Source organism: Agelaius tricolor, unplaced genomic scaffold, assembly GCF_023055355.1.
Source record: "Agelaius tricolor isolate 1412-34295 unplaced genomic scaffold, bAgeTri1.0.p SCAF_6, whole genome shotgun sequence".
Classification (NCBI taxonomy): domain Eukaryota; kingdom Metazoa; phylum Chordata; class Aves; order Passeriformes; family Icteridae; genus Agelaius; species Agelaius tricolor.
In genome coordinates, this window is record NW_027269266.1 from 21,435,255 (window position 1) to 21,459,823 (window position 24,569).

At 39.0% G+C, this 24,569-nt stretch overlaps 1 protein-coding gene across 4 annotated transcripts in view; it reads right to left on the minus strand.

Moving 5' to 3' along the window:
* The window catches only part of CDK6 (cyclin dependent kinase 6), a 137,122-nt gene that overhangs the window by 81,855 nt on the left and 30,698 nt on the right, over positions 1–24,569 (minus strand). For all 4 annotated transcript variants that reach the window (XM_071429001.1, XM_071429004.1, XM_071429002.1 and 1 more), the window contains exon 3: positions 23,858–23,993. In XM_071429001.1, the coding sequence (XP_071285102.1) occupies positions 23,858–23,993 (136 nt within the window). The remainder of the gene's footprint in view (positions 1–23,857; positions 23,994–24,569) is intronic.

Here is a 24,569-nt window from a genome sequence, read left to right on the forward strand (position 1 = left end):
TGTATCCTATTCATTTGTAAACTCATTCAGGCAGTTACCAAACATATCAAGAGTATTTTTTCCAACAACTGATGCTGGTTTTGTTTCAACTTTCTTCCTCAAGCTCAGCATAACAAAATTCTGCTCTGCTCATTTCAAGATTCAAGCAATGTCTTCAGGTTCTAAATTCAGAGTTTTCTTCCAGCCACAGGTAAAAAAAGAAAATATTTGAAAATGGAAACTGGTATATCTTCCTCTCTACTCATAGGACTCAAAAAATGAATATCATTTACAGAAGTTCTCTTCACACACAAAAAATAAAATATGCTGCAGAAAAGTGAACTGGGAAAGTGTAAATTTAAAAGGTGTTAGAAAGAAGAAGAGCAACTGGAGGGAAAAAAGTGCCATATCTCCTCTTCCAGGAAATTCAGGGTTAGTACATAGAAACTGTTTTCCAGTATTCAGGTTGGACAGTTGATTACACTCATTACTTTCTATGACCAGTATTAACAGATTTCGGTTCAAAATTATCTGGAAGAACAAGTCAAAGGTTTGTGTGTGTAAAAAAAGGCACTTGGATGTAGAAAGACTGTTTGCTATTTGTGATTCCCTGTTTTTAAACACTCACAAGTTAGAGCAGAAGCCAAAATCACAACATAGGCTTATTATTATGAACTTTAAATAAAGAATAACAAATGCAGCAGCTTAAAATTTTGTGATGCACGCAAACCCAGTCAAAAACCATCAGGCCTTGCTTTTGAAAAATGATTTCATTCACTTGGTCAGCCACTTGCAAGAAACATAAGGCAGGGTCTGGGATCTGTGCTTTCTTTGACACTGTAACTAATATCAGAAGATACTAACCTTTGCTAGCAAATTGGATAAAGGCTGTAAACATGCACAAGCCAGATCACTACCTAATTAAATCAGGATAATTTCACTCATCTAACGGAAATGCATCCATTTTTATTAGTGACGGATACCCAGTATTATCTCAATTACCAAGTTCTAGAAATAACTGCAGGAGAGTCTTCATGTGCCTATAAAATAATCAAGGATTATTTTCTTCCATGTCTGTTTTTCCCTGAGAAATTTTCTGTGGTAGATAGGCATACCACACTTTGGAATTACAGGGACAATTATATTTCAAAAGCTAATTGAAAAACAATCAATTCTATGCAACAAACAAAAACCTGTGCGTCTTAAGAGATAGAAGGAACAAGCTCTAATGAGTCATGAGCAAACCTCTACTGATGTTTATCAGTGCTCTTTGGATATTGTATGTTTGCAAACAAAGACACAGAATGTGCCTGTTGATTCAGATTAGAGATTTCTGCCATCACAAAACCTATGATAGTTAGCTGTTGCTCAAGTTGAAGATACATGCACGTATTATCCCACTGCAATTACTTTCAGACAATCACAGGTTTATTTTTTTTTTTCTTTTTCAGGTTACATTTTCAATGCCATCTATGTGCAAATTTAAAATATTCACCTGTAACTCAACTGAAAACTGAAAATTGTAAACTGTTTTGGGATGCAATGAACACGTACAACTTCTTTACAGGAAAATATGTATTTTTAATTTTTTAAAAGTCTCATAATGAAAACAGGAGTGAAATTTGTTATGGAAATGCTGCATCTCTGCTTGTTCCACCATATAAGGTATTGATGATGATTGCTCAGTCTGACATTTACTGAATTTATCAGCTCTGAATGCCAGGACCAAATTCTGATGAACTTTTCAAGCTACACCGTATTATGTCATGAATCTCAATAATACTCAGAAAAATATCCTGCATACTCTTCCTGTGTCATCAGTGATGATGGGGCTGTGCTTGGGCTAGGCTGAGCAGCTGCTTCTGCTGCCTCTGCCAAAGGCAGTACTCATGGCTCATGTTTCCTGACTCAGGCAGCAGGAACAGAAAGCCCTGATTTCCTATACATTTTCATCTCCGCCTTGTCCTAGCCCCTCTCTTGACTCTATGCTTCACTGACCCCTCTTAAACCTCTTCAGCATCTGATCCATAAATCCCTTCCAAGCTATTGGCTTTCAAATACCACTCTGATCCTTTAAGAGTCACCCATCATCTTGACTCCCAAGAAAAACACCTGTTAATTATCTGCAGCAACTTTCTGCTTGTTTAAGACCTGCCAAGATTCTCTGGAGGACTCTGCCTGGCTAACTCAAAAGAGGATGGCATGGCTGTCAACCAAAACATTCAAGTATCTACTCAAAGACAAAAGAAACCATGGAGCTGGTCTCAGTGTCAGTGCCTAGGACCTGCAGCCAGGACTGGAGGGGCTCAGCCAGGGGACACCAGGGGCTGTGCCCTGCCAGACACGCTCAGCTCCAGCCAGCTCCGACGGACCCAGCCAGGACTGTGGCGCCTCCATGAAGATAGGTTCAAGGGCAGAAAAGGCTGCAGGGGAAGAGAAGAGAACAAAGGGAGTGAGAAACTGCACAGGAAAAATCAAGGTGAGAGAGGAGGAAGAGAAGTGAGAGGAGAAAGAGAAAGCAGTCCAGGGTGGAGCAGTTATCCACATGGCAGATGCTCCTGAGGGAACTGCAGCCTGTGGAGATGACCTAGGGCACAGCAGGCACAAAGCGTGAGGAGGAAGGAGCAGGACACAGGAGCTGCTCCTGTGCTTCTTGGGCTGGGAAGATTCAGAAGTGATGTATAGGCTGGAGAAAGGCATGAAGAGGTATTACTTGAATACCTGTTTTTTTTGCCCACCGCTTGAACTAGCAAGTATCTACCTTGACTGGCATTAGACTAAGTTGATTTTCCCCAGGATAAATCTATTTTGCCCATGATGGTACTTGGTAAGCAATCCTTCTCTCTTATCCCAGCCTATGAGTTTTCGTGCTCCTTGTTGCTCTCTACTTTCTATAGCTGAGATGGAAGAAGTCAGTGAGTGCCTGGATGGGAGTTTGACTGCTGGAAAAGGCTAACTCCCCACCCTGGTGAAGTACGGATGCTAGGTTTTGTCTTGGTAAAGGGGAACAAAGTGAGATGCAACCTGAAGGAAAACACCAAGAGTAATATATCTTCAGAGAATACATGCACCCTGAGGTAACATACACTTAGGACTGGCTGCTCGTTCTGTGAAGCTCATGCTTTTCCTCCACTGGCTACAATGTGAAGAAAGAAAAACCTTTAAGCAGGTTTGCCCCTCATTAGAGTGATAGGAGTTCCTAATACCATAGAGAGTAATTCAGTGGAAGCCACAAATATACTCAGTTGTGTCATCAAATAAAAATAACACAGTACAGAGCCTTGCAAACTACAACAGACCCTAAATTTGTACTAACACACAGGTTTTATACATTTTTGGTTTTTTTTTAACCTGCCTGTTTTCCTCTTTCTGCTCTATTTCTATGCTAATATTTTGTAAAGCACAACAATCCTTTGGCATCTCCTAACGCTTCTCCTACTCTTCCGTGGAGTATCTCATGCACCTTCACAAGTTGCATCCTTCACCCAAAGTTTCTGTCTATCTGCAACTCGTTTTTCTTTTTGCTGAGCAGAATGGAATGTCCCTATTTTACATGGCAGGTGTTGGAATACTCATCCTGAACATTTCCTGTAGGAGTGTTTGCGCAAAAGACAACCACAAGCGTAAACAAGGGGATGAGTTTTAGACAGCAATTTGTGATGAATCAGTCAAGGTAGTTTCATTAAAAGGCTCACTGCCTCTCACTGGAATAGGACCTCCTCAGAGCAGAAGGGGAGAAGACGAGGCTTCTTTCATATCCTATTCAGTTATACAGAATCCCCAATCACTGAATTGCTTCCAATTTAAAGGGTGATTTTACACATGCTGGAATGAAAGTTTAAAGAGCTGTCCCATTCTCTGAAGCCTATTTTTGAAGCAGAATAATTACAGCCCTTCTATGGTGATACTTTGTAACAAACAGTCAACATTAATTAATGCCAAAAAAACAATGGCATTCCTGAGGAATTACACAGTACAGATACATGAATAGCAAAGGACATGATTAATGTTGTTACACTGAATCCCAAAGGCATTAGCAATAATGTAGTGATTCCCTGTTAAATGCAGTGATTCTCTTTTTTAATTTTTGTCCTCACACTGGGCTGGGAACCCATCACATCAACCTATCTAGAATGCCATGACTGTGATGGTGGGGGCAGATGCAATTTGCCACTGTCTGTGGAGCTGCAGGAGACTCTTCTCCATGCAGCTGGCTCAATGCAGTGGCTGGGGCTCAGTAAGAGGCAGACAGATCCCTGCCCTCATGCCCTGCTCCTTTTCTCAGAAGAAAGCTATTCTGATCTGTTCCCTGCAGGGCATTCAGAAAGGGGATGAAGAGGCTGTCTTTTCCTTCTCCTAGCCACATCATAGCTTCTCAGGACTCAACCATGAGCCAACCAAATATATATGGGATACAGAGCTCTTCATGTTCCTTACACTGGGTAACTACTTATCTCAGAGTAATCCTATTGCTTTCCATAAAAGTATTCACAGGGTAAGGGTCATTCCTCAGATGAGAAGACTGCTGTGATACTCCTGTCAATTAACTAGGAAGTACCAAGAGAATGTGAACTTCACAGCATGTTCAATTTAAATATGTTTACTGTTTTGATAAGAGAACAATAAATCCAAATGATCTATTCACTTCGCCCTATTAATCAACCTTACTATACAAGATAACATTCATTTTCTGTTCATAGAGTAAAATACTGTGCAGAGAAAGATACTCTCAATTTATTTAATGCATTATTAATGCCTGATAAGCACATGCAAGGAATTGGTTTAATAATTGGTTGTGTTTTCTATGCTGATACCCTAAAGGTAAGTAATTTGTTGAAAAATAATTAAGTTACATATATTTTTAAACATGAAGTAAAATACTTGTGTAATTATTTTTGAATTGTAAAACTATTTTAATCATATAAAAGGTACTTTATTGCACTTGAGAGTAGATTAAAAGATATGTTAAAATATATTCCGATTATCAGCCCCTAATCTATTTTAAACTGCTTTTGTAAGAAAGCAAGCACAGCTTATAAAGGGATTTTGGATTATCCAGTTGTTAGGATGAAGAACCCTACACACATGCACACTCACAAAAGTATGCATGTATGTATACACACATTATCATGTTTTGAATAATCCCATTGAAGACAATGCTATCTATAGTAGTCCACTGCAATAAACACTGAAATGAATATAGTTGTGTTGTTTGGTTTTGTGTTTTGTTGGTTTTCTGTGTTTGGTTTTTTTAATAGCTAGAATTATTTGTGCAGCAATTCAAAAGATAAAATACCTGAAGGAGTGGAGTCTATAGAAGACTGCTTTTGTTGCTATTGGAAGTAGCAACGTAATCAAGATTAGAAAGTCCTAAATAAATTACTTTGAAATACAATAATTGATCAGGTAGTTCAGAGCCAGCCTAGTAAAAATAGCAAATGTCACTATTATGCACAGACCTGCCTGTATATTATGATCATTATCTGTCAGTCCCAATCAAAAGTACTGCATCTGTGCACAAGATTCAGGAAAAATGCAAAATTTTAACTGAATTACAAACGTCCATAGTACTTGAAAAGCTTTGAGGCTCGCTGACGCTACTGCATTGCTGTAAGCTTATGACTGAATTCCATGAATGTATATCATAGCTTTCAGTATACTGTTTTCCCTTGTTGTGCACCTATACATAGACTGAAGTCAACCCACAGCCACCACAGCAGGCTTAACATGTTCCTAGTGCCTTTGCTTAAACTTGCCAACTGTTCCTTCTGAGGTAGAAAAGAACTGCCATAGAAGAAACTGACCAAACATATTTTGGAGTGCTCCAAACACTCCTCAAACACTAGAGCTCAGCAGCAGCAACAAAGGCAACATAAGCAGGACTGGACTATGACAATTGATGCACCTGACTGTGTTGAAGGAACTGCTCTGAGTAACCTTCTGTTTACCCTCCTTAATTTAAGCACCTGGATTCATATTTTATGGTTGGTAAAAGTTTCAATCTAAGCACATGTCTGTTTTACCAGAACCCTAATGCTGATAGATTCCCATGTTGATCTCAGTAGCTGTGATTCAAAGACCAAATTTAGTATATAACATGAACATCTACTTAACATCTCTGGGGGATGTATGTACATACACATGCTGGGGCACACACATGGATGCATTTTATTTAAGTTGATGTAAGTCCTTCCACATCAATTTCTAACTTTATAGTTCAACACCTGTCAAGTCAGTTTGCAATCTAGATCCTTCAAGTTATACTTTTTCATCGGCTATTTTTCATATTTGATGAGAAGAACATGCATGACTGAAAAGAAACCTACATAATTATTGTTCTACTTATGTTCAGTCATTCAGTGTACCAAAAATTCCTGTCAAAGTGGAATTACCAGACATGCAAATGAAATACACAGCATTTCCATGTGGCTACTGGTATTTGTCAGATAAAATACATGAGAATTGAACAGAGGGGAAGTTTGTTTTAACATTCTGACAGAAATTGGCACTGTTAGCAAGACTTGTCCCGTATGGGAAAATTTTACAGCAGGTAAATGTAACTTTGTGATTAACAGTCTTTTTCAGTGCTCAAACCCTTCAACTCTTTGTGCCCTGCAGAAAAAACACAAGGCACAGCTTTTAACAGATTTTATGGATCTGAGCCTAGATAAGCAAAACACTCATGTTTCTTTCTTGTATCTTTGGATGATGATATCACAGTTTTAGACATCCCCAAATACCTTCTGGGAAACTTCCTTTCTTTTATTACAAGCTTTTTATAACTGAACTGGAAACAGCAGTTTCTCACAGAGCTTCCTGGTTTGACAAGTTGTTACTACTCTGTTCTTTTATTTCTCATACAATCTGAAAAAGAGATGAGAACTAAAATGTATCACGAAATCCTCCAAATTCTTTACTGCCTCACCCAGTTGGTAAAGTTCCATACAAATGACTTGAAACAGCACCTGTGATTTGTATGCATTGGCTGTGAAGATCTTCTAGCACATCTATGGAATGACACCAGCACAAATTTGGTATATAAGCATCACAGCAGGTCACACTGCAGTTTGAATTCTGGAGCACACTTTCCATATAATTACAGCTTCCTTAATTATGTTTCTCAACAGAGTAAGTCACATTTTTCCTTCAGCTGATGCTGTGAGTGTCTTTCTTCTGAGATAAAATCCAGACTTTAGCTTGACTAAATCAATCTGTTCTGGAGCATTGTGTTCTGGAGCACTGTGATAGCACCCCTATCTCTATCACCTTAGTACTTTCAGTTTTTAAAAACAGATTTGAAATTGCTCCTAATTGTACATATTTCCTTTTCTCATTGTGGGCTATCATTGCCCCTTCCTCTTCAGAATCTTTGTTTCTGCATTACTACCCATTTGTATTTTGGGACATCATCACATGCAATCCTTGTGGAAGCTCTCCTGATGCAATCAGACAGAGTCCACTCCAACCATCCACAAAGCTGGACATGACTCCCTTAAACACTTCAGTATGCTTCGGGCAGGAGCACACAGAAATCACTGCCACACTCTGCCACAACCTACAAACTACAGTAAATTATCAATCACTGATGAGTTGATGGTCCTCCTGTGCCTCTCACACCAGTCCTTATGAGGAAAGGTATCAACAAACAAACCCTCTTCTCTAAGAAGAATGCTGCTCCAGCAGCACTAGAGCTCTTTACCAGCACTCTTCTGATGCCATTGGCCATAACAGCTCTTCCTAATTTCCCCAAACTCCAGGAAGAGTCATAACATGGCATATGCTGACAGACAACACTCCTCGCTAACAGGAAGGACACGTTGCTGTGGGGCCCAGATCTCGCCTTCTCCTTCCCTGCAGCTGTCTGTGGACAGCAGCTAATTGTATCCACTTGTTTAACCTCGGGGATAACGTCTGGAGGGGACCAAGTGCCACAAGCGTACTTTTTTTATAACGGTCATTTCCTCTCTGGTGTAACTTGCATGACAGCATGTGACAAGCAGAAATTAATGGGGACACTGCTGTGCCAATACCTCTTGAATTGCTTTGACACTGGCTGCAGGCTGCCTGCTTGGCCACCCAGCCAAGACCTCACATGAAATGTGGCAAGGGGCCCACAGCTCTATTCACTAACAAGCCAGCTGGTCAGTGATTAGAAAGCTGAAACAACGCTGTGCACATACATCAAGAATGCTTTACAAGCAGCTTCGGACTTAGGTGGTGAAACATCTCAGAAGAGTAGATCTGTACATTTATATTAGGGACTGTTAACTTAAGCTAACATTAGAAATAATGCAGAAGACCCTGGAAGATGATGGCCTATGCTGTCGCCTAAGTGCAAGAAGGACTGACCTCAGAACAAAGACTAACATCTTGATGTGCTCAAAATCATGTGCAAACAGCTCAGACCACATGGATTTTGGTCCAAAGGAGAACTCAAATCATGTAAATATACAGAGATTTATGACAGACTACTCTTCCTAATGGTCTATCAACACCTTGGCAACATTACTGACATTTCTAAAGAAAGTCTCATTGAATCTGTCTGCAGTGTTTATACTGACTTGTTTATACGCTGATACAAAACAACAAAGGATGAGCCTTTAGAAGCATTCCAAGGGATTTGGATGATCAGATCTCATACACCCAAGGCAGCTTTGCACCTTTCAGCCCAGACTTTTTTTGAAAACTGTCAGATCCTTGGCTAGACACAAAAGGCTCAAGATTGTTCCTTTAACTTCTCTCTTCAGTTGCCTTTTTAAACAGTAGCCACTGAAAGGGCATAGGCTGTTACCGAAACACCTGATGGCAACAAGAAAACAAGTTATGCTTTTTTTTAAAACTGAGAAAAAAGCAGTCAATAGGATCCTAGGGATTGGGAACACAACTGTAATTTAAAATCAGTAAGACTTAGTCACCTAACTCCTACGGCTCCTTCACAGTTATAAACTCATTCAAGCAATTTTTGTTTGTTTAAACTTATTATGACACAGTCCTGATCCGGAGATTTCCTGATACATAAGGAAATATATCTGTGGCTTATAGACATACATCAGGCTCAAGGCACTATAAAAGGAGGTGGCTGGACAGCAGAGTCACTTTCTTGGATTAGAAATTAAGGTTACTGTAGAGTTTGGACCTAAATTTGAGAGCTTCTATCATAGAAACTTTGAGGAATTCAGCACAGTCATGAATAGCACTTGCACGCTGAAGAAAAAGATGGCTTTGTATTAGGCACAATGTAGTCCAGTGAAGTTACTGGGACTCTACCCATCAATTTTCAAAGACCTAAGCTGATCCCACTGCTTTTTATTATTCCCATTTTCTCCCCCAGTCGCTGGAACCAACAGCACCTTCAGAGAGACGTAACCAACCTTCACTGAGACAAAAATGTCAGCATGACACCAGGCATCAAAATATCACTACTCTCCAAAGTTAGATGCTCCTTTAATAAATAGTTAACAGCTCTTATTAAAGATGCAGACACAGAGGACAGTAAGAAGACATTCCCTTCCTAATCTCTCCAGGGAATGTATAATAAATAAAGCTCAACTGTGTACTTCTTAAAAGCTGCTTCAATATTGTATTTTTCTGCTCATAGGGTACTTCGCACAGCAGAAGAATCATGATGCTCCTAAGTGCTGTAAAATGGCTCAACACTGGGGTCCAGTCACCGGACTACATTTAACTTTGCTGCCTCTCTTGCTCTGTATTATAAATTTAGGGATAATGGTTAACTAATTCATGAGTGTTGCAAAGATTAACTAGTTAATGTTTGTTAAATACTCCAAAGAACTAGATTTTGCTTTCAGTTATAAAGGCTCAACAAGCTTGAAGAAAATCAAAGATATACAGAAGAGGGAAGATTTGCTTTTTATACAATTCACAGGAAAAAATAGGTTTCAAAGAAAAACCTGAGAGGGGTCAGTGGCCTACTGGAATCAGCTTGCCCAGAATCTCCCATCTAAGAACTTTGCATATAGATTTGCAATACTGTTAGAGGATTGTCTGAGCTCTCAAAATAGTCTTCAGGATGACCATCTTACTGATGCCTTCCTACACCTAAATTAAAAGTAGGAAACAAGATAATAGCTTCTTGGAAGCACTCAGCAGATCAAGTTGCTCTCCATGTTTACAGAAGCAATTAATTTGCAATTCTATTAACTTGAATTAAAAAAACAATGGCTCCTGAACCAACAGCTTTAAAAAGGGAACAGGCAAGCCCCTCATCCTACACACAAGGCAAAGAGAAGACATTTTGCAAGAGGAATAGAGCATGTATATGAAGACTTTTGCTTTCACTGAAAGAATGAGAAGTTTGCTGTTAGCACCAGACTAGGGGAATGGCTACCCATTCCATTGCACTTGCATGGTCTATCACTTTCTCCTTTCTTTTCTTATTTCTCACCTTTTCCTTCATTTCTCTCTTTTCTCCCTCCATGAGTCCTGTTGCCCCTTCCTTCCCCATTCCCATTTCTGACCCTTCTTGCCATGCCTGCTCCACCCTGCTCCACTTCACACTCACCCACAGGGCCGGTGGCCCTACTCCATCTCTTTGGGTTGCTGCCTCCACAGCCCAGGTGACAACCAGGCAAAGCAGGTCACTGGAAGATGCCAGCTCCTAGCATTACTCAGCAGCCCCACTCTGGATTTCAGACAGAACAAACTGCAGCAGGCAGTGACCTGACTGTGATCTCTGCTGTGGCTGCAGCGGTGGGAGATGGTCCCACATATCTGCTGAGTCTCTCCGAAGTGACATGTGCCACAGCCCCTGCAGCTCTGAGCAAAATGACTCTGATTTACATTAGCACACATTTGTGTAAACCTTACCTTGTTTTCTTTTGAACACTTGACTGATTCTAAAAAAAAGTACTTATCTTCAACTTACAGTGACACAATGAGCCATGAGCCTACTTATTTCCTAATGTTACCACAGCAGACAAGAATCAGCTCTACCTTGGGGGAGAGAGCTGGCAGTCTTTCCTGGGAGAGGAGAAGATGGCCTTTGATGTTTCACAGGCAGAGGATATTTCCTCCTTTCACCTCCCCAAATATTAAACAAAACAAACTCTACAACATTATAAATAAAAAGACGCTGCTATGTTAGAAGTTAGTGTGCAAAAAGAACCAATCAATGGAAAAAACTCCTTCAATGAAGATATGTCTTTTGAAAATGAAGTGTCATAAATGATGCACATGAGAAATGCAGCTTGTGGCAAACACAACATTGCTTCTCAAAAGGGTAACCTGTGACAAGTAGAAAAGTATGCTATTAATTATGAAACCTGGAAAATAAAACTACATGTATTTCTGTGTGTCTTTACTGTAACTATTCATGGAGAACCTATGAGAAAAAAAGTAGCAATGATCCAGACAACCTGGACCACATATGTCTGTACTTTGCTGAAACAGGTCCCAGAAACCTAAGTCTTTTGTTTTCCTTACCAACAACAACAAAGTAATTACAAATCATACAATCCAATATCAAATTCTACGTTACTCCAAAACTACAGTCAATTAAGTAGAAACAAACTCTATCATCAGAAGGACAAATGAGAGAGGCTAGGGATCATTATCAAAGGACTTCTGTTTTCCTTTGTTTATTAAATAGCAACTGTATTATTTACTGCAGCTTTGCAAGCTAGTGAGCAGCTGGGTGTGACACATTTTCATGCTCTGTAACCTCTCCTTATGCTTCGTTAGATTCCTTATCAGGACCAGAAGAAAAGAAATCTCTCTGTTATGCTTTTCCTGTGGCAAAGGAAAAGACAAGATGATGACTTTCCAGCTCATTTCACTTGTACAACGTTCTCATCAATCACCATGGGGTAGGTCTTTGTTATTTTCACTGAAGGACTGTTCTTAGTTTTCTGTCACAATAAAGCGTGACTTCACTAATTAGCAAATCAAGGTTACCTCTACCACATTTGCAAAAGAACAAAATGCAAACATAAGGCTAAAACTACTTCTGAAATATTTTCCAAGGCCCCAGCCTCACAGAGATAAACCGAAGTCAAGCTAGGTGTAAATTCCTTTCATAGAAACAGAAGTTAAGGGCTGAAACACTCAGAGTAGATGTAAGGAAGCTAAACTAACCATTTCATCAAGAACCAGAAGTCTTCTGCTTGTTTTGCGACTTTCTGCTCCAGAAACCAAGCAAAGAAACTGTGGTTTATTTTCATATTAAACTCTCTGTGAAGCATGCATCTCTCTGCAGTTTTGGTTCACTATAGCCCACACAGCTTGGCCTCTATTCTCCTTTTCCTATGTCTTCAGTAAGTGTTTTAGACATCAGCAGGAATTATGTGAGCAAACAAAAAGCAACAAAAAGTGGTATCTTCTAAGCAAGGCAAAAACATAATACAAAATGCTTTGTAACATGGTCTCTCCTCTAACTTAATGTTTTTATACATATTTTCCCTTTCAGTCTGTGTTGTTTCTCACTGAATGACAGCTATACACAACATACTATTGTAATAACAAGCATATGGCTCAGAGATCACTGTTGACATTTCCAGAATTCAATTCAGACATTTTATTTAAATGCATGAAAAACATCTGTATACTCTTTCATTAACTGCATTTTACATTTGTAATGTTCTACATATTCTTTTGGAACCATTTCCATCAAAATGCCAACTCTGTGTTTGGATAGCACGTATTTCCTTTGTAACACTAAGGGAGGAGTATGTTACTGTCAAAATTTCTCTCTAAAAAGTCCTTGCTAAAATATTTACCCTGCTAGTCAGAACAGGAATATCTGAAGTTAATTCCAAATGAAAGAATATTTTAGAATTAATCATAAACTAGATGTTAAAAAAGGTAACATGCTGCCATTCCAATGCCCCTTCCCTGTTGTAAAACTAAATGAAAAACAACCCTGCACTTCCATCCACAGAATACTGTAACATTCTGGAGTGTTCTGAAGTTTCCTAATTGTAGTTATGCAACAGAACTATCACAGCCTAAAACAAAGGACAAAAATTCAGCAGCTTAATTTATTGGCTTTGAAATTAAGCACTCTTAAGAGATGGTTAACATGTCCTCTTGATTATTTTTGGTATTTTAAAGTGACAGTGCAATGCTTCCTACTCTATAGACAAAAGAAGCGGAACATTTTAGAATACTTATAATTTTTATGGCATTGTTTGTAAAGTCACATATTTAGCAACAGTGAAAACTTTTGAGCACTAACTTCATTTACAATTAAGCCACTAATTTCAAAGGGGCCTTTAAGGTATAAGACAGTGCTCAACATTAATAAAGACAGAATGCAATGGCATTTGTTGAATTGGTCACAATGGTAAAATACAGCATCTTCTTGGAAATGGGTATTCTCAAGGGTCATTATTTTCAAAGAAGGCAAATAGGATATTCTGTGGCCACAACAGCTATGATATTAATGAAAACCAGATATAAACAAAACCATCCACCAAACCTTGTGATCCTTGGAGCCCTTTGCCATTACTGAGTCAATTTACCATGCTGACCAGCTATGACACATTTTTGTGAATAGTCAGAAGTCTGGTTCCAAATGCACAGACACTGCTTACACATAAGTTTTGAGGGAAGACTACTTCTTCACTCTGAAAAAGCATTTAAACACAAGCAAAACACATGTTTTATGACTAATCTGAGACTAAGGAAACAATGGTTTCAATTCTTCTTTGTTCTAACCTTTGAATTCATCAGGTCAATAGCACAGGATAACAACTGATTCTCCTCTCTTATCTCCTCTAATTCAGTCTTTCAACCACATTTTTAATACTGGAACAATCTGTTGACATAAAATTAGGCAGAAGTTTAAGAGCTTTGCTGAGGAAGAGCCTCTGCTCCCTCTGGGATTGAAGTTGAACCAGAAAGTGCAAGTACATATTCCAGCATGAATTTAAATGTTTTAGGTGTACAGACATAAGTGTTGGTAGTGTATAGCTATAACAGTAAAGGAGAAGTAAAAAAACCCTAAAATAGTGACGTTTATTAAGTCTTTGGATAAGGTTGCCAATCCAAAAATGAAGGACACATTTGATCCAGGAGCTTGAACCTTTGCAATTTGCTCTTTCCTAGTGGCAAACTGTTTAGGCTTAGCAGTAAAAGAAATGAAGGCTGCATGCCCACTGCTGCTAACAGCATTGCCCCACACCCACTCCTAGCAGAACCCTGAGAATCCCAGTTACACCCCAGAAGGATTTGACCTTCTGTGAAGGATTGGTGCTTTGGAGTACCAACACTGGCAAATGCTACCATATCATATCTGATTTATTAAAACTAAAAATAAATTAATCATTTAGATTTTTAAATATTTTCCCTTGCTGTTGCACTAAGAACAAACAACAAGCACTATTTCTGTTATTTCACTCGCATTTCCATTCTGAATTTTCTGTCTTCTGGCAGCTGCCTGTGAATTTACTAATTACGTGTGTCTTTTGTTAGGACTTCTTAAAAGGGATATTCTCAAAATGGAAGGAAGCTCATTTTATTTCACTTTGAAACCTGAGAAACCTGTAACATGAACCATACGCTGATTACAGAGCATTGATATATAAAGGAAGCAGTTGTGTAAATGTGTGAAGGGACTGTGGTGGGGAAACAGCAATGCAGTGGTGAAGTTCACACAAATAATGCTGTTGGAGGATCTCACTATCATGACTCATGTTTAACAGGGTACTGTGTAAAGACCAGTGAAAAATGAGGACCTATTATGGTGGGAACCAAAGTCAAGACTTTTCACACAGCCTCCTCCATTAAAAGCCCACAGATAAAATGGACAAGACAGACCCCAGATGGAGAAATTGTGAGACAGTTCCATGATGCTGCATTTCTATGGGAATAGTCAGGAGGACACAGGAAAAAAAGAAAGAAAAGTGATAGAGAGAAAAGTTCTAGAAGAAGGGAAAGAACAGAAGACCGTGTAAATAGGAAGTGAAAGTGAAGTGAAAAAATCAAGGAGAAAGAGAAGGCTGGAAGAGAAAAGGGATCAAAAAATAGGAACTGCACAGGCAGAGAACATGGAGTTGAAATCACTGAAAGCAGCTCTGGGTGTCAAGAGGTTTTGGCTTTGGTTGCTCTAGCAGCTGAATGTAGCTGGCTGATGCCCCAGGCTGGTGCTTCTCTGCAGTTTCATGCCTGATGGCCTGAGGACAGGAAGCAGGGAGGAACCGTGTCTGCTCTGGTATCCACAGGGGTGGGTGGGACAGGGGCTCTCCATGTGTCTCTCATCTGACACACTGAATAGGAGGAACAGGCACAGCTTCAGCTGGGTCTCTTTTATTCCCTCCCTGTAAGTGTAACAGCTCAGCTGTCTTGGGTGATGAGCTATTGGATGGACTCTGGGGGATCAGCACATCCACATCTGTAAATACACACACACACATACATACATACATATATATACATATATATATATATATATACACACATTCATACATACACACACACATGTGTATGTGTGTGTACATGTATGTGTGGTGTGCTTTCATGTGCACACACATGACCACTCTACAAGCACAGCAGGAGAACTGGTGCTACCCCTCATGGATCTGTGTACTCTTTAAGCATCTGCGCTGCCAGTTCTTGCCTTTTCTGGGCCACACCTATTTTGAGAAACTGAACTCTGGAGACAGTAGAGTGATGATCATAGTTTCCCTTTCACAAATAGCAGTATTTTTTTCCTGCAAATATGTTAGAGGACTTTTGCAAAATACACTTACATATGCATGTGCATGTATATATGTTTATGTGCCTATGTATTCATAAATAACAGAAAATTCTTGAAGCTGACTTTATGTTCTACATATGAAAACATGTAATACAAAAAAATTCCATCTCTGCCCATTTGTATGGAATTTGTTTTCTGGCATAAGCTAAATACATCTGCTGTGGAGGAAAAGAAACAAACAGAACATATCTTGATTAAATCAGTATGCCACTAAAGTAACACGCTTCAAATTAATTTTTACTGTGGGATACAATAACCTGCCTATTCACTGGCATAAAACCAGTGCATACAGCTAGTCCAAAAGTATTAAATTTCTCTTGGGGTGGAATAGAGAAAACAGTTTTATGGGAAAATAACTTACTTGATTATTATATTGTCTTTTATTAGCTATGAGTTGTCTGTGGCCAACTTTTGAATTGTTTTACACTATGGCTCTATAATTGCTGTGAGTAAATATAGACACTTTGTAAATATTCTAGTTTAGAGAATCTGAGCTGCATTAACTTGGGTTGACTAAGATGGTGAATGTATTCTGCTATAATGATTCTTGTCCCAGATCAGCCGAGTTCAACTCTTAGAATCCTGAGTTTAGTAAAAAAAAATATGTTGCCCAGTTTTCCTAAGCATCTACCTTTGTCACAATTTGTGCTGTTGTCTACTTTTCCCCATCTCTATGTGCTTGTTTTGGGATGAAGAACAATTTTGGGGTTACTGCACAGGGGACTGATTTCCTTCCTTCCTAGTGCAGAAACTACTATCAAGAAAGTGATTCTTATCTGTCCTGGCAAAAATCAAGAATGGCTCTTTGAAATTCTTCTCTTTACCTCACATCTGCTGCAGTCCGACCTTCAAATTACTTGACAAAAACAGCATATGGCTTGTAAGCAAATTTTGAACATGGGTAAATCAAAACACTTCAGTGTATTTTTCTGCCACTGCTTTATGTACACCATCAGCTGCAAGCTTTCTCTTAATTACTTTAAATGTAGCATGTCGTGTTTGATGAAGAGAAGGACTCTGGAAACATGAGTGACACTTGTGCTGATCGCTGAGCCAGGATGTGCTTGCAGAGCAAGTCGTGCCTGAGCACCATCACCATGAAACAAAAGAAGGCATCTCAAAAATACTCCCCATTTGGAGGAACTGTCACTGGCTGGATGCAGAACAGTGTGGCACTGTCTCTGAGATGCTGCCTGGCAGCTCAGCCCCACTTCTGTACCTGACTGACAATTATTCCTACCACATGCTCCCTTTCTTTCAGGGTCACCAAAGCATTTCACATAGCAATTGGTACTGTACTCATGTTCCAGTAGCAAAAAGCCAGTGTCATTAATAATCTGAGAGTGTCTCAAGGGAATGCAGAGCAGTAGGATCCATAAACTTTTTTATGCATCACACCCATGTCCAGCTCTGCTGAACTAACAGAAATTAAATGAACTGATAGCAACATTTCACTTCCAGTGTTTGTAATACTGCAATTTTGCAATGACTTGATCATAAATCCGCTCTACCAAGGCTCAATCACCTTCCCTGCCCACAATTCAGAATCTCTTCAGTTTCTTAATTTCCTCTGACTTTTTGAATAAAGATGATTTCTGGCCCTCCATCTACTGAAAACAATAGCTTCCTTCTGACTTCAAAAAGGATGTGTCCCTTAGGGCCCTACTGGACTGTGCTGCTGCCTTGAGAGTAGGGACCACAAAAGAAAAGTAGGTTGAGATGTCTATTTACAGAACCCTTCACAGACATCATTTCACAGTGACATTTCTAATTTAGTGTCATTGTTTTGGAAGACTAAAATTATTATTTCAGGCAGGTTGCTTTCATGCATTATGCTGCAGTGTTGCTTGACTGCTTTCCAAACTGGAACAACTGAAAAAATGTGAAGCGCTCCAATGATTTTAAATCACTCTAGTCAGGACAGAGTGATTTAAAATTATTGGAGTGCCTCACATTTTTATGAGTTCCCAGTTTGCAAGCAATGGACGTCCTAGCAGTCCTAGGCTACAGCACTGCAAAAAACAACTATACATTATCATCAGATTGAAAAGGTTTGCATTAGAATTTGGAAATGGTAGGAATTAGAAGATATTTAACACCACCATAATTAAAATCAGTGGCTGTACACGAACAGTAAAAAGACCCAAGCTAAAGAAGTAACTGCGAGGATACCAGACTATATTGTGTGACATCCTGTGAGCTGCAGTCTCTTTATTCACAGAATCATGACTCCTCCTAACACTTTGGTCAGCTTCTACATTGCTACCCGCTACCAGCTAGAGACGTGGGTGTGCCTCTACATGCAGCACAGTACGGGAAAGAAATTGCACCACCTACAACACAGGGAACAGCCACTCTGGAGAGTGGATATTCTCGAGAATATCCATTTTTTAATGTTTAGCTCCTTCAGCGCTTGTGCAGGACACCTACTCTCTCTTGCTACCCTTTCATACAGATGGCAGAGAAAGAAAAAAGATTTATCCCACATGATATATCAGTTCAGCCCTTTTGTTTTTTATTTATTTGTACTGGCTACTCTTCTTTAATTTATAATACAGATTCAGAACAAAATCTGTTGCAAAATAATCCACAAAAAATGAAACCCTTAGCAGCTGTAAATGGGCACCATTTCACTGAAGCTAATAGATTTACACTTGTTAGTATCAGCTGGGGATCTGAGCCATTATTTGTACACTCCAAATTCTTCACTAAGTTTTGCTTCTTTCTTTACCATAAAAGTACTGCCAGGAAAACGATAATAACAGCTCTTCTGTTAGTATCTTTCTTAATAATTCAAGCAGGTTCGTTTCTTAGCGACTTTTAACTTTGATGTTGTTAAATGCAGCCACCCTCTGAAGACTCAGTACTAGTGAATCTGTTTTCCTGGAATATCTTGCTTTATTTTCAGAACGGCACGATTGTGTGACATCTGCTTCACATCTCATACGTGACCAACTGAGTAGGTACAAACCATGGCATACGGCTGAGTTACCTCACAACAGTGAACACTGGTCTGCTTTCTGAGAAACAGCTTCTTCATATTAATTTTCTAAGAGTCTTGCAAAGATATCACCAATCTGCCTGGTCTAATAGCATGTAATATAAGCTAACAGGGATGCAACAATATAAGCTAACAGGGATGCATGTATTCCATGACTGAGGCAAATATTTAAAAATTCAATTTATGGGCTACTATCTGATAAGCCCACAAAAGAGAATTAGGTTCACTGCTGTACTTTATAAATTTTAGGCATCTAAATACCAGAATCTGTATACCCGAATCAGATGGGTATATCAGCTTTCTATGCAAAGAAGTAAATATCCAAAAAATATTCACAGAAGCCATTCACTTGCGTGAGGAACCAGGACACAGCAGAGAAAAGCATACACATTGAACCTTGCTCACTCTGTGATCTGGCTGCCCTGTTCAAGGTTGGAGGGAATACCATGAAGACTCACAAATCACAGGCCTGAGTAGAAAAACATCCCAGCTTTTGCAACATTCTGTGATAGGTAACATATGCACCTGCTGTACTGGAAACCTTTGTTTTGTTCTTTCCTGTGTTGACTGTCAGATTGACACACACACAGCCCACTTAGCACATGTAGCCTAAATTCCAGATTTCTGTAAGAAAACTATTGCAAGAAGCCACAAGTCTACTTGTAATGACATTACCACACAAAGTTAACTTTATTCATTACTAAAATTAAAGAGCCCCAGTAAAAGTTTGTTGTCCCCTCCCGCTTTTAGAGACTCTGGTATAGCAGTACAAAATGACTGGAGGGAACTCCAAAGAACCATTCTGCAACCGCTTAATGTACAGCTTTATATACAAAGCCATTACACGCATAGAATAATTTAAAGCTAAGGATTATTAAATACATTGCAGTATCTTAAAGCAATAGACATCATCTTGGTTGCATTGTTTGATGCATATGATTTCTACATGAAAAATGTAGTTAGTGTTAAACAACCATAACCATATCAAAATTAATTAGAATAAAAAAAAATGCCAGCACAAGCATCAGAATGAAACGTGACCACGCAGTTTAAACATGCTCCAGTCCCAAAGGCTAAGACATCAAAATACTTTAGTGGTCTGTTAACTATTTAGAAGAAAATCATGGTGCTGTGGCATATGTGTCATTCCCACTTCCACTACCCTTATGTCAGCTAACAAAAGTTCCTAATGAGCCAAGGCTCTTGGAGGCTCAACTGCTAAGACCATTAACGTTACCAAAGACCTGTGCATGACTAACAGCTGTGACCAAAGGAAGCTGAACTCATACCTTGCATTTCCACATAAACTACCCTAAAGTTAAAGAGTATCCCAGGAAGAAAAGAAGGGAGGAGACGACGGGTAGAGAGGAAAGAAGGAAGATGTTGTCATTGCTGATTCTGATTCATGCCATATGGAACATATATTAATCAGGTCTGACAGAGGAAGCCAGCAAGTGTGAGCGTGACTACAATCCAGCAGCTACAAAGGCTGACTATGGCTCTCTTTCAAAAGTGAACATTATGTCCACAAGTATTTGGAGTAGTGTTCACCATCCCTCTAGCTCAAAGTAGACTCAATTAAATAATAATGGAAGGGCTTCAGCAGAAAAGATTTAAAACTGCTCTGTCCAGAATAACCTAGAACTCGGAAGCCAGAGCCACAGAAATGGACGAGAGCATCCACACTCCTGGTGACAGAAAGGGGAAGTGAGCATGTCTGCTCTAGATCCTGGGTGTGTATTCCCACTACCAGGCAATGTCTCATAGGAAAACTACCTCTCTTCTATCATGCTATGGACACCTGTCTGTATCTTCCTAAAACACCCTCTGGGGTGACTCCTACTGCAGGGACTTAGGCATTAGAAAGGCACTGTTGAGCAGCATTAAGACAAAAGCTCTAGCTGTGTTTGAATGATCAATATGGCTCATTTCTCTGAACTGCTACAGTCTGACAATTGCCTGCAAAACACAAAGAAAGTTCTTAAAATGGTACCAGTGTCACTTTTATTTCTTGACAGGTGGTAACCAAAAACCCCAGCATGCCCCAAACCAGCAGAAGCTGAGCCTCCCTTCCCTAAATGTTAAGTAACGATGGTGGTCAATTCACACAAAAAAGATCTTTTGGGGCTGATGCTTCTCTCATAGTAATTTTATGTCATTCAAGGTCCACTAACAACTGTTGATTTTACACCAGGGTGCCAAAGAGGTATATTAGATCCTTCAACTTCAAGCTATCCAGAGCTTGGCTCATTTGGCACTTCTATGCTGCTGACACACACAGAACTTTAACAGATGGTCTTACAATACTGGCAGCTGTTTTGTACTGTGCTGGCGGTGAGGGGAAATACTCTACACAAATTGTCTGCAATTCTGGAAAATAAATGAAGTACAAATCCATATTAACCTCAAAAGCCAAACTATAAAAAGTCAGATTAGTCATTTAACGATGTATGTGCTCTGGGTTAAATGCTCAGCTGCTACAAAATCGTAGTATTCTCCTGCAGCCAGGAGAAGTATGTTTTGCTTCAGTTTCTGTCAGGAATATCCATAAAGATTTTATAATTACAAAGGTATTGAAATATACTAAAAATAAGCCTTGAGACCCTTCCTCATGTGATCAGCCCTGACTATCAGCGAAAGTACCTCCATAAACTGGATATTTTGACATAAACGTGAAGCAACAGGGTACAACTTAAGTTAACTGAATCTCTCTCTTTTCCTGTGCCAAACAGGATTCAAGAAAAAACACATCAGCTACTGTGAAAATGTTGAAATCAACAGCGATGACCAAGTAAACAGCAATTTTACATTTTTCCTCACCTATTTAAAAAGTGATTATGTACCACAAGCTGAATTTTACAGTCACTAATTTCACTGGTTGCAGTGGAACTTGCACTGCACATAAAAGACCAAAATTGCTCCTCCTTGTTTCTGTGTGGCTTTTTTACTTTATTCTGCCAAACTATCAGATATAGCAACTGGGTTAACTAGTAAACCATTTATGCAGAATAGTGCTTTTCAAATGTAAGCACAATGATTTCCTTCATCAGTATAAAATCTCCATGAAATGTATACCCAAACATATATTTGACAGTCTCATAGTGCAATTTCTATTTCAAAAATAGAATTTTTGAAAATCATAAATACTTTAGTACAGTGCTCATGTCTTGTATTTCCTTTAAATGAAACACAGATCAAAAGGTACTTCAAACTGAGATTTCAGAGGCTTGGTCTTTCAGATCCCATCGATTTCAATATATTTAGTTAAATAATAAGCCAGTCAACTTGCATCTTATTTTCACAATGTTAGTTCAGTTGAAATAGAGTTCATCTAAGTAGCTTCAAAGTCCTAAGAGGAAAATAGAACCTTAACAGCATTATAATAAAACAGTCTTACAATATAATAGGTACATTCCAGTCATCTTCTGACTGAATCAAAGCTGTATCCATTTTTCAAAAATTTTATTTTATCCACTACGTTTGGTTAAAAACATGGTTGCTGGAACTGATTGGTATTATACATATGTGACTTTGACACCAGTGAATAGATCTTTATTCACTTTAGTTCTAATTTTATACTGAAAGATCATACACCTCCTAAGTCTGAAGCTGTTAAAAGAGTTATTAAAATAACTACGTTTTCAAGAGTTTTCATGTTTTCTTTTCTTCCCTGGATGGAAGTATAACTTTCTGGAAGTATGTTGTATCATCTTAGTCTGGCAAGGATTTTCCTTGCCAGACTAAGATGATACAACATACTTCCAGAAAGTACTTATACAAGTGAAAGATAATGGATAATGCATGTCTGAAAGCATAAATTATTTCTCCTCACAAAAATGAAAAAAAAAATCAAAAGAAATGTTAAACAGACACTGTCAAAATGTCTCAAGATCAATCCCTCTGCTTCTCTTCCCAGGTATAAACCTTTTGTCAAACACCTCAACCTACGATCCTCAACATGGCACTTTGCTGTGAAATTCTCAGAAAAGCAGAGTTGGTATATGCATTTTAGTAACAATAACGCAGGCACATCCTACCCTAGGCAGGGGTCCTCCCTTACAGATGCAGAGTATGAGATAACATGACAACAAAATTTCATTATTGTCCTCCCAGTTACTGAGAGCTTTCCCAGCTTCTGTAACAACTGATCATGACTCGCCCCATTCTTCAGCCCACCCTCTGCAGAGCACACCACAGGCCCACAATGAACATTTCTTGCTCTCAGAATGTACACAAACTCTCCTGGGAAGAAGGACATAAAGCAAAAGTAGTCTCTTGGGGAAATAAAAGGCAAAGGAAAAGGGATAAGGAGTACAGGATTTATTTTATCCATTCTACCAATAACCAGCACTTCACCTTTAAGGGAAGGTTCAAGTAGTCTCTGCTGAAACAATAACAGAACCATTTGCCTGCAGCTGGAAGCAAAGGTCTTTCTTAATGATCTCCCAGAATGATGGAATCACAGAATGGCATTACTGCTATTGGGAAACACCTTAAAAATCCCACTGCCATGTACAGGGACACCTTTCACTAGACCAGGTAGCTCAGAGCTCCATCCAACCTGTCCTTGAACACTACCAGGGATGGGGCAGCCATGACTTCCCTGGGCAACTTGTTCCTGTGCCTCACCACCCTCACAGTAAAGAATTCTTCCCTAATATCTAATCTAAACATACTCTTTCAGTTTTAAACCACTCCCCCTTTTCCTGTCACTACATGCTCCTGTAAATAGTCTCCGTATTTCTTGTAGGCTCCCTTCAGGCACTGGAAGGCTGCAATCAAGTCACCTCTAAGCCTTCTCTTTTTCAGGCTGAACAATCCCAATTCTCTCAGCCTTTCCTCATAAGATAAGTGCTCCATTCCTCTAATCAACTTGGTGACCCTGCTCTGGACCTGCTCCACCAGGTCCCTCTCCTTCCTGTGCTTGAATGCTACATTTGGTACAACAGTAGAGATTCAGTAAATTTAGAACTCTGAAAGAGGAATAAAATCACAAGTGCAGCATTTTTCACAAAGAGATTATATCTGTTACTTTGTGCTGCAGTTCATGTCCCAAGCTGGGCACTACTCAATTTTGATGCAACAAAATCCTAGGGATCACAACACAGTTTGTCTGATTTATCTCTGAAATACTATCTCCTAAAATCTTTCTCTTTAAATACCTTTATAGTTTCAGTAGGCACTCCAGGCTCTGGAACTTTATCCAAGTAAGTAGTCAAGTCTTGATCCACATGTTCAAACACTAATGTTAACTTGGTCTCTCTGTCTGTTCGTGACACGGTGCACACATCAAACAATCTGAGAAGAGGAAAAGAACAGAAGAGGTAAGTATACAGATGTAACTTGCATCTCAAGCATGTCCATTTAAATTTCTTACAGTATACAGAATGGAAAAGAGCTTTCCAAAGGCAGACCAATCTTTGAGCTCTTGATTCATTTGATAACAGCTGATATATCAAAATTACCATCTCAGTCTCTCATTTGTGAATTCTGAAATAGGATTAATTATTAAGAACTCATCAGCTGTTAAATGTAAAATAATTATATTAAAATAATTTATTTTTTTGACACAGCAACCTGAGTTACTACAGAAAATTACATGACATTTATACACATTCTAGGCTCCAGTATTTATAATCATTAAAAAAAAAAATAGCCAGAAATATTTTTGAAAAATACGTAAGAGTGTTTGCATGAACCTTCAGTTTCTTTCCACAGAATTCCCATGTATACCATTACACAACTTTATATCTCCTTCAGCAGAAACAGAATTTTTTCGCTGATTCCTCTTGCAAATTCCTGGACACAAGGAATACCTCCAGAATCAGCATACTGTTTGAAAAAAAGCTTTGTGTACAAGATGTCACTACTTCT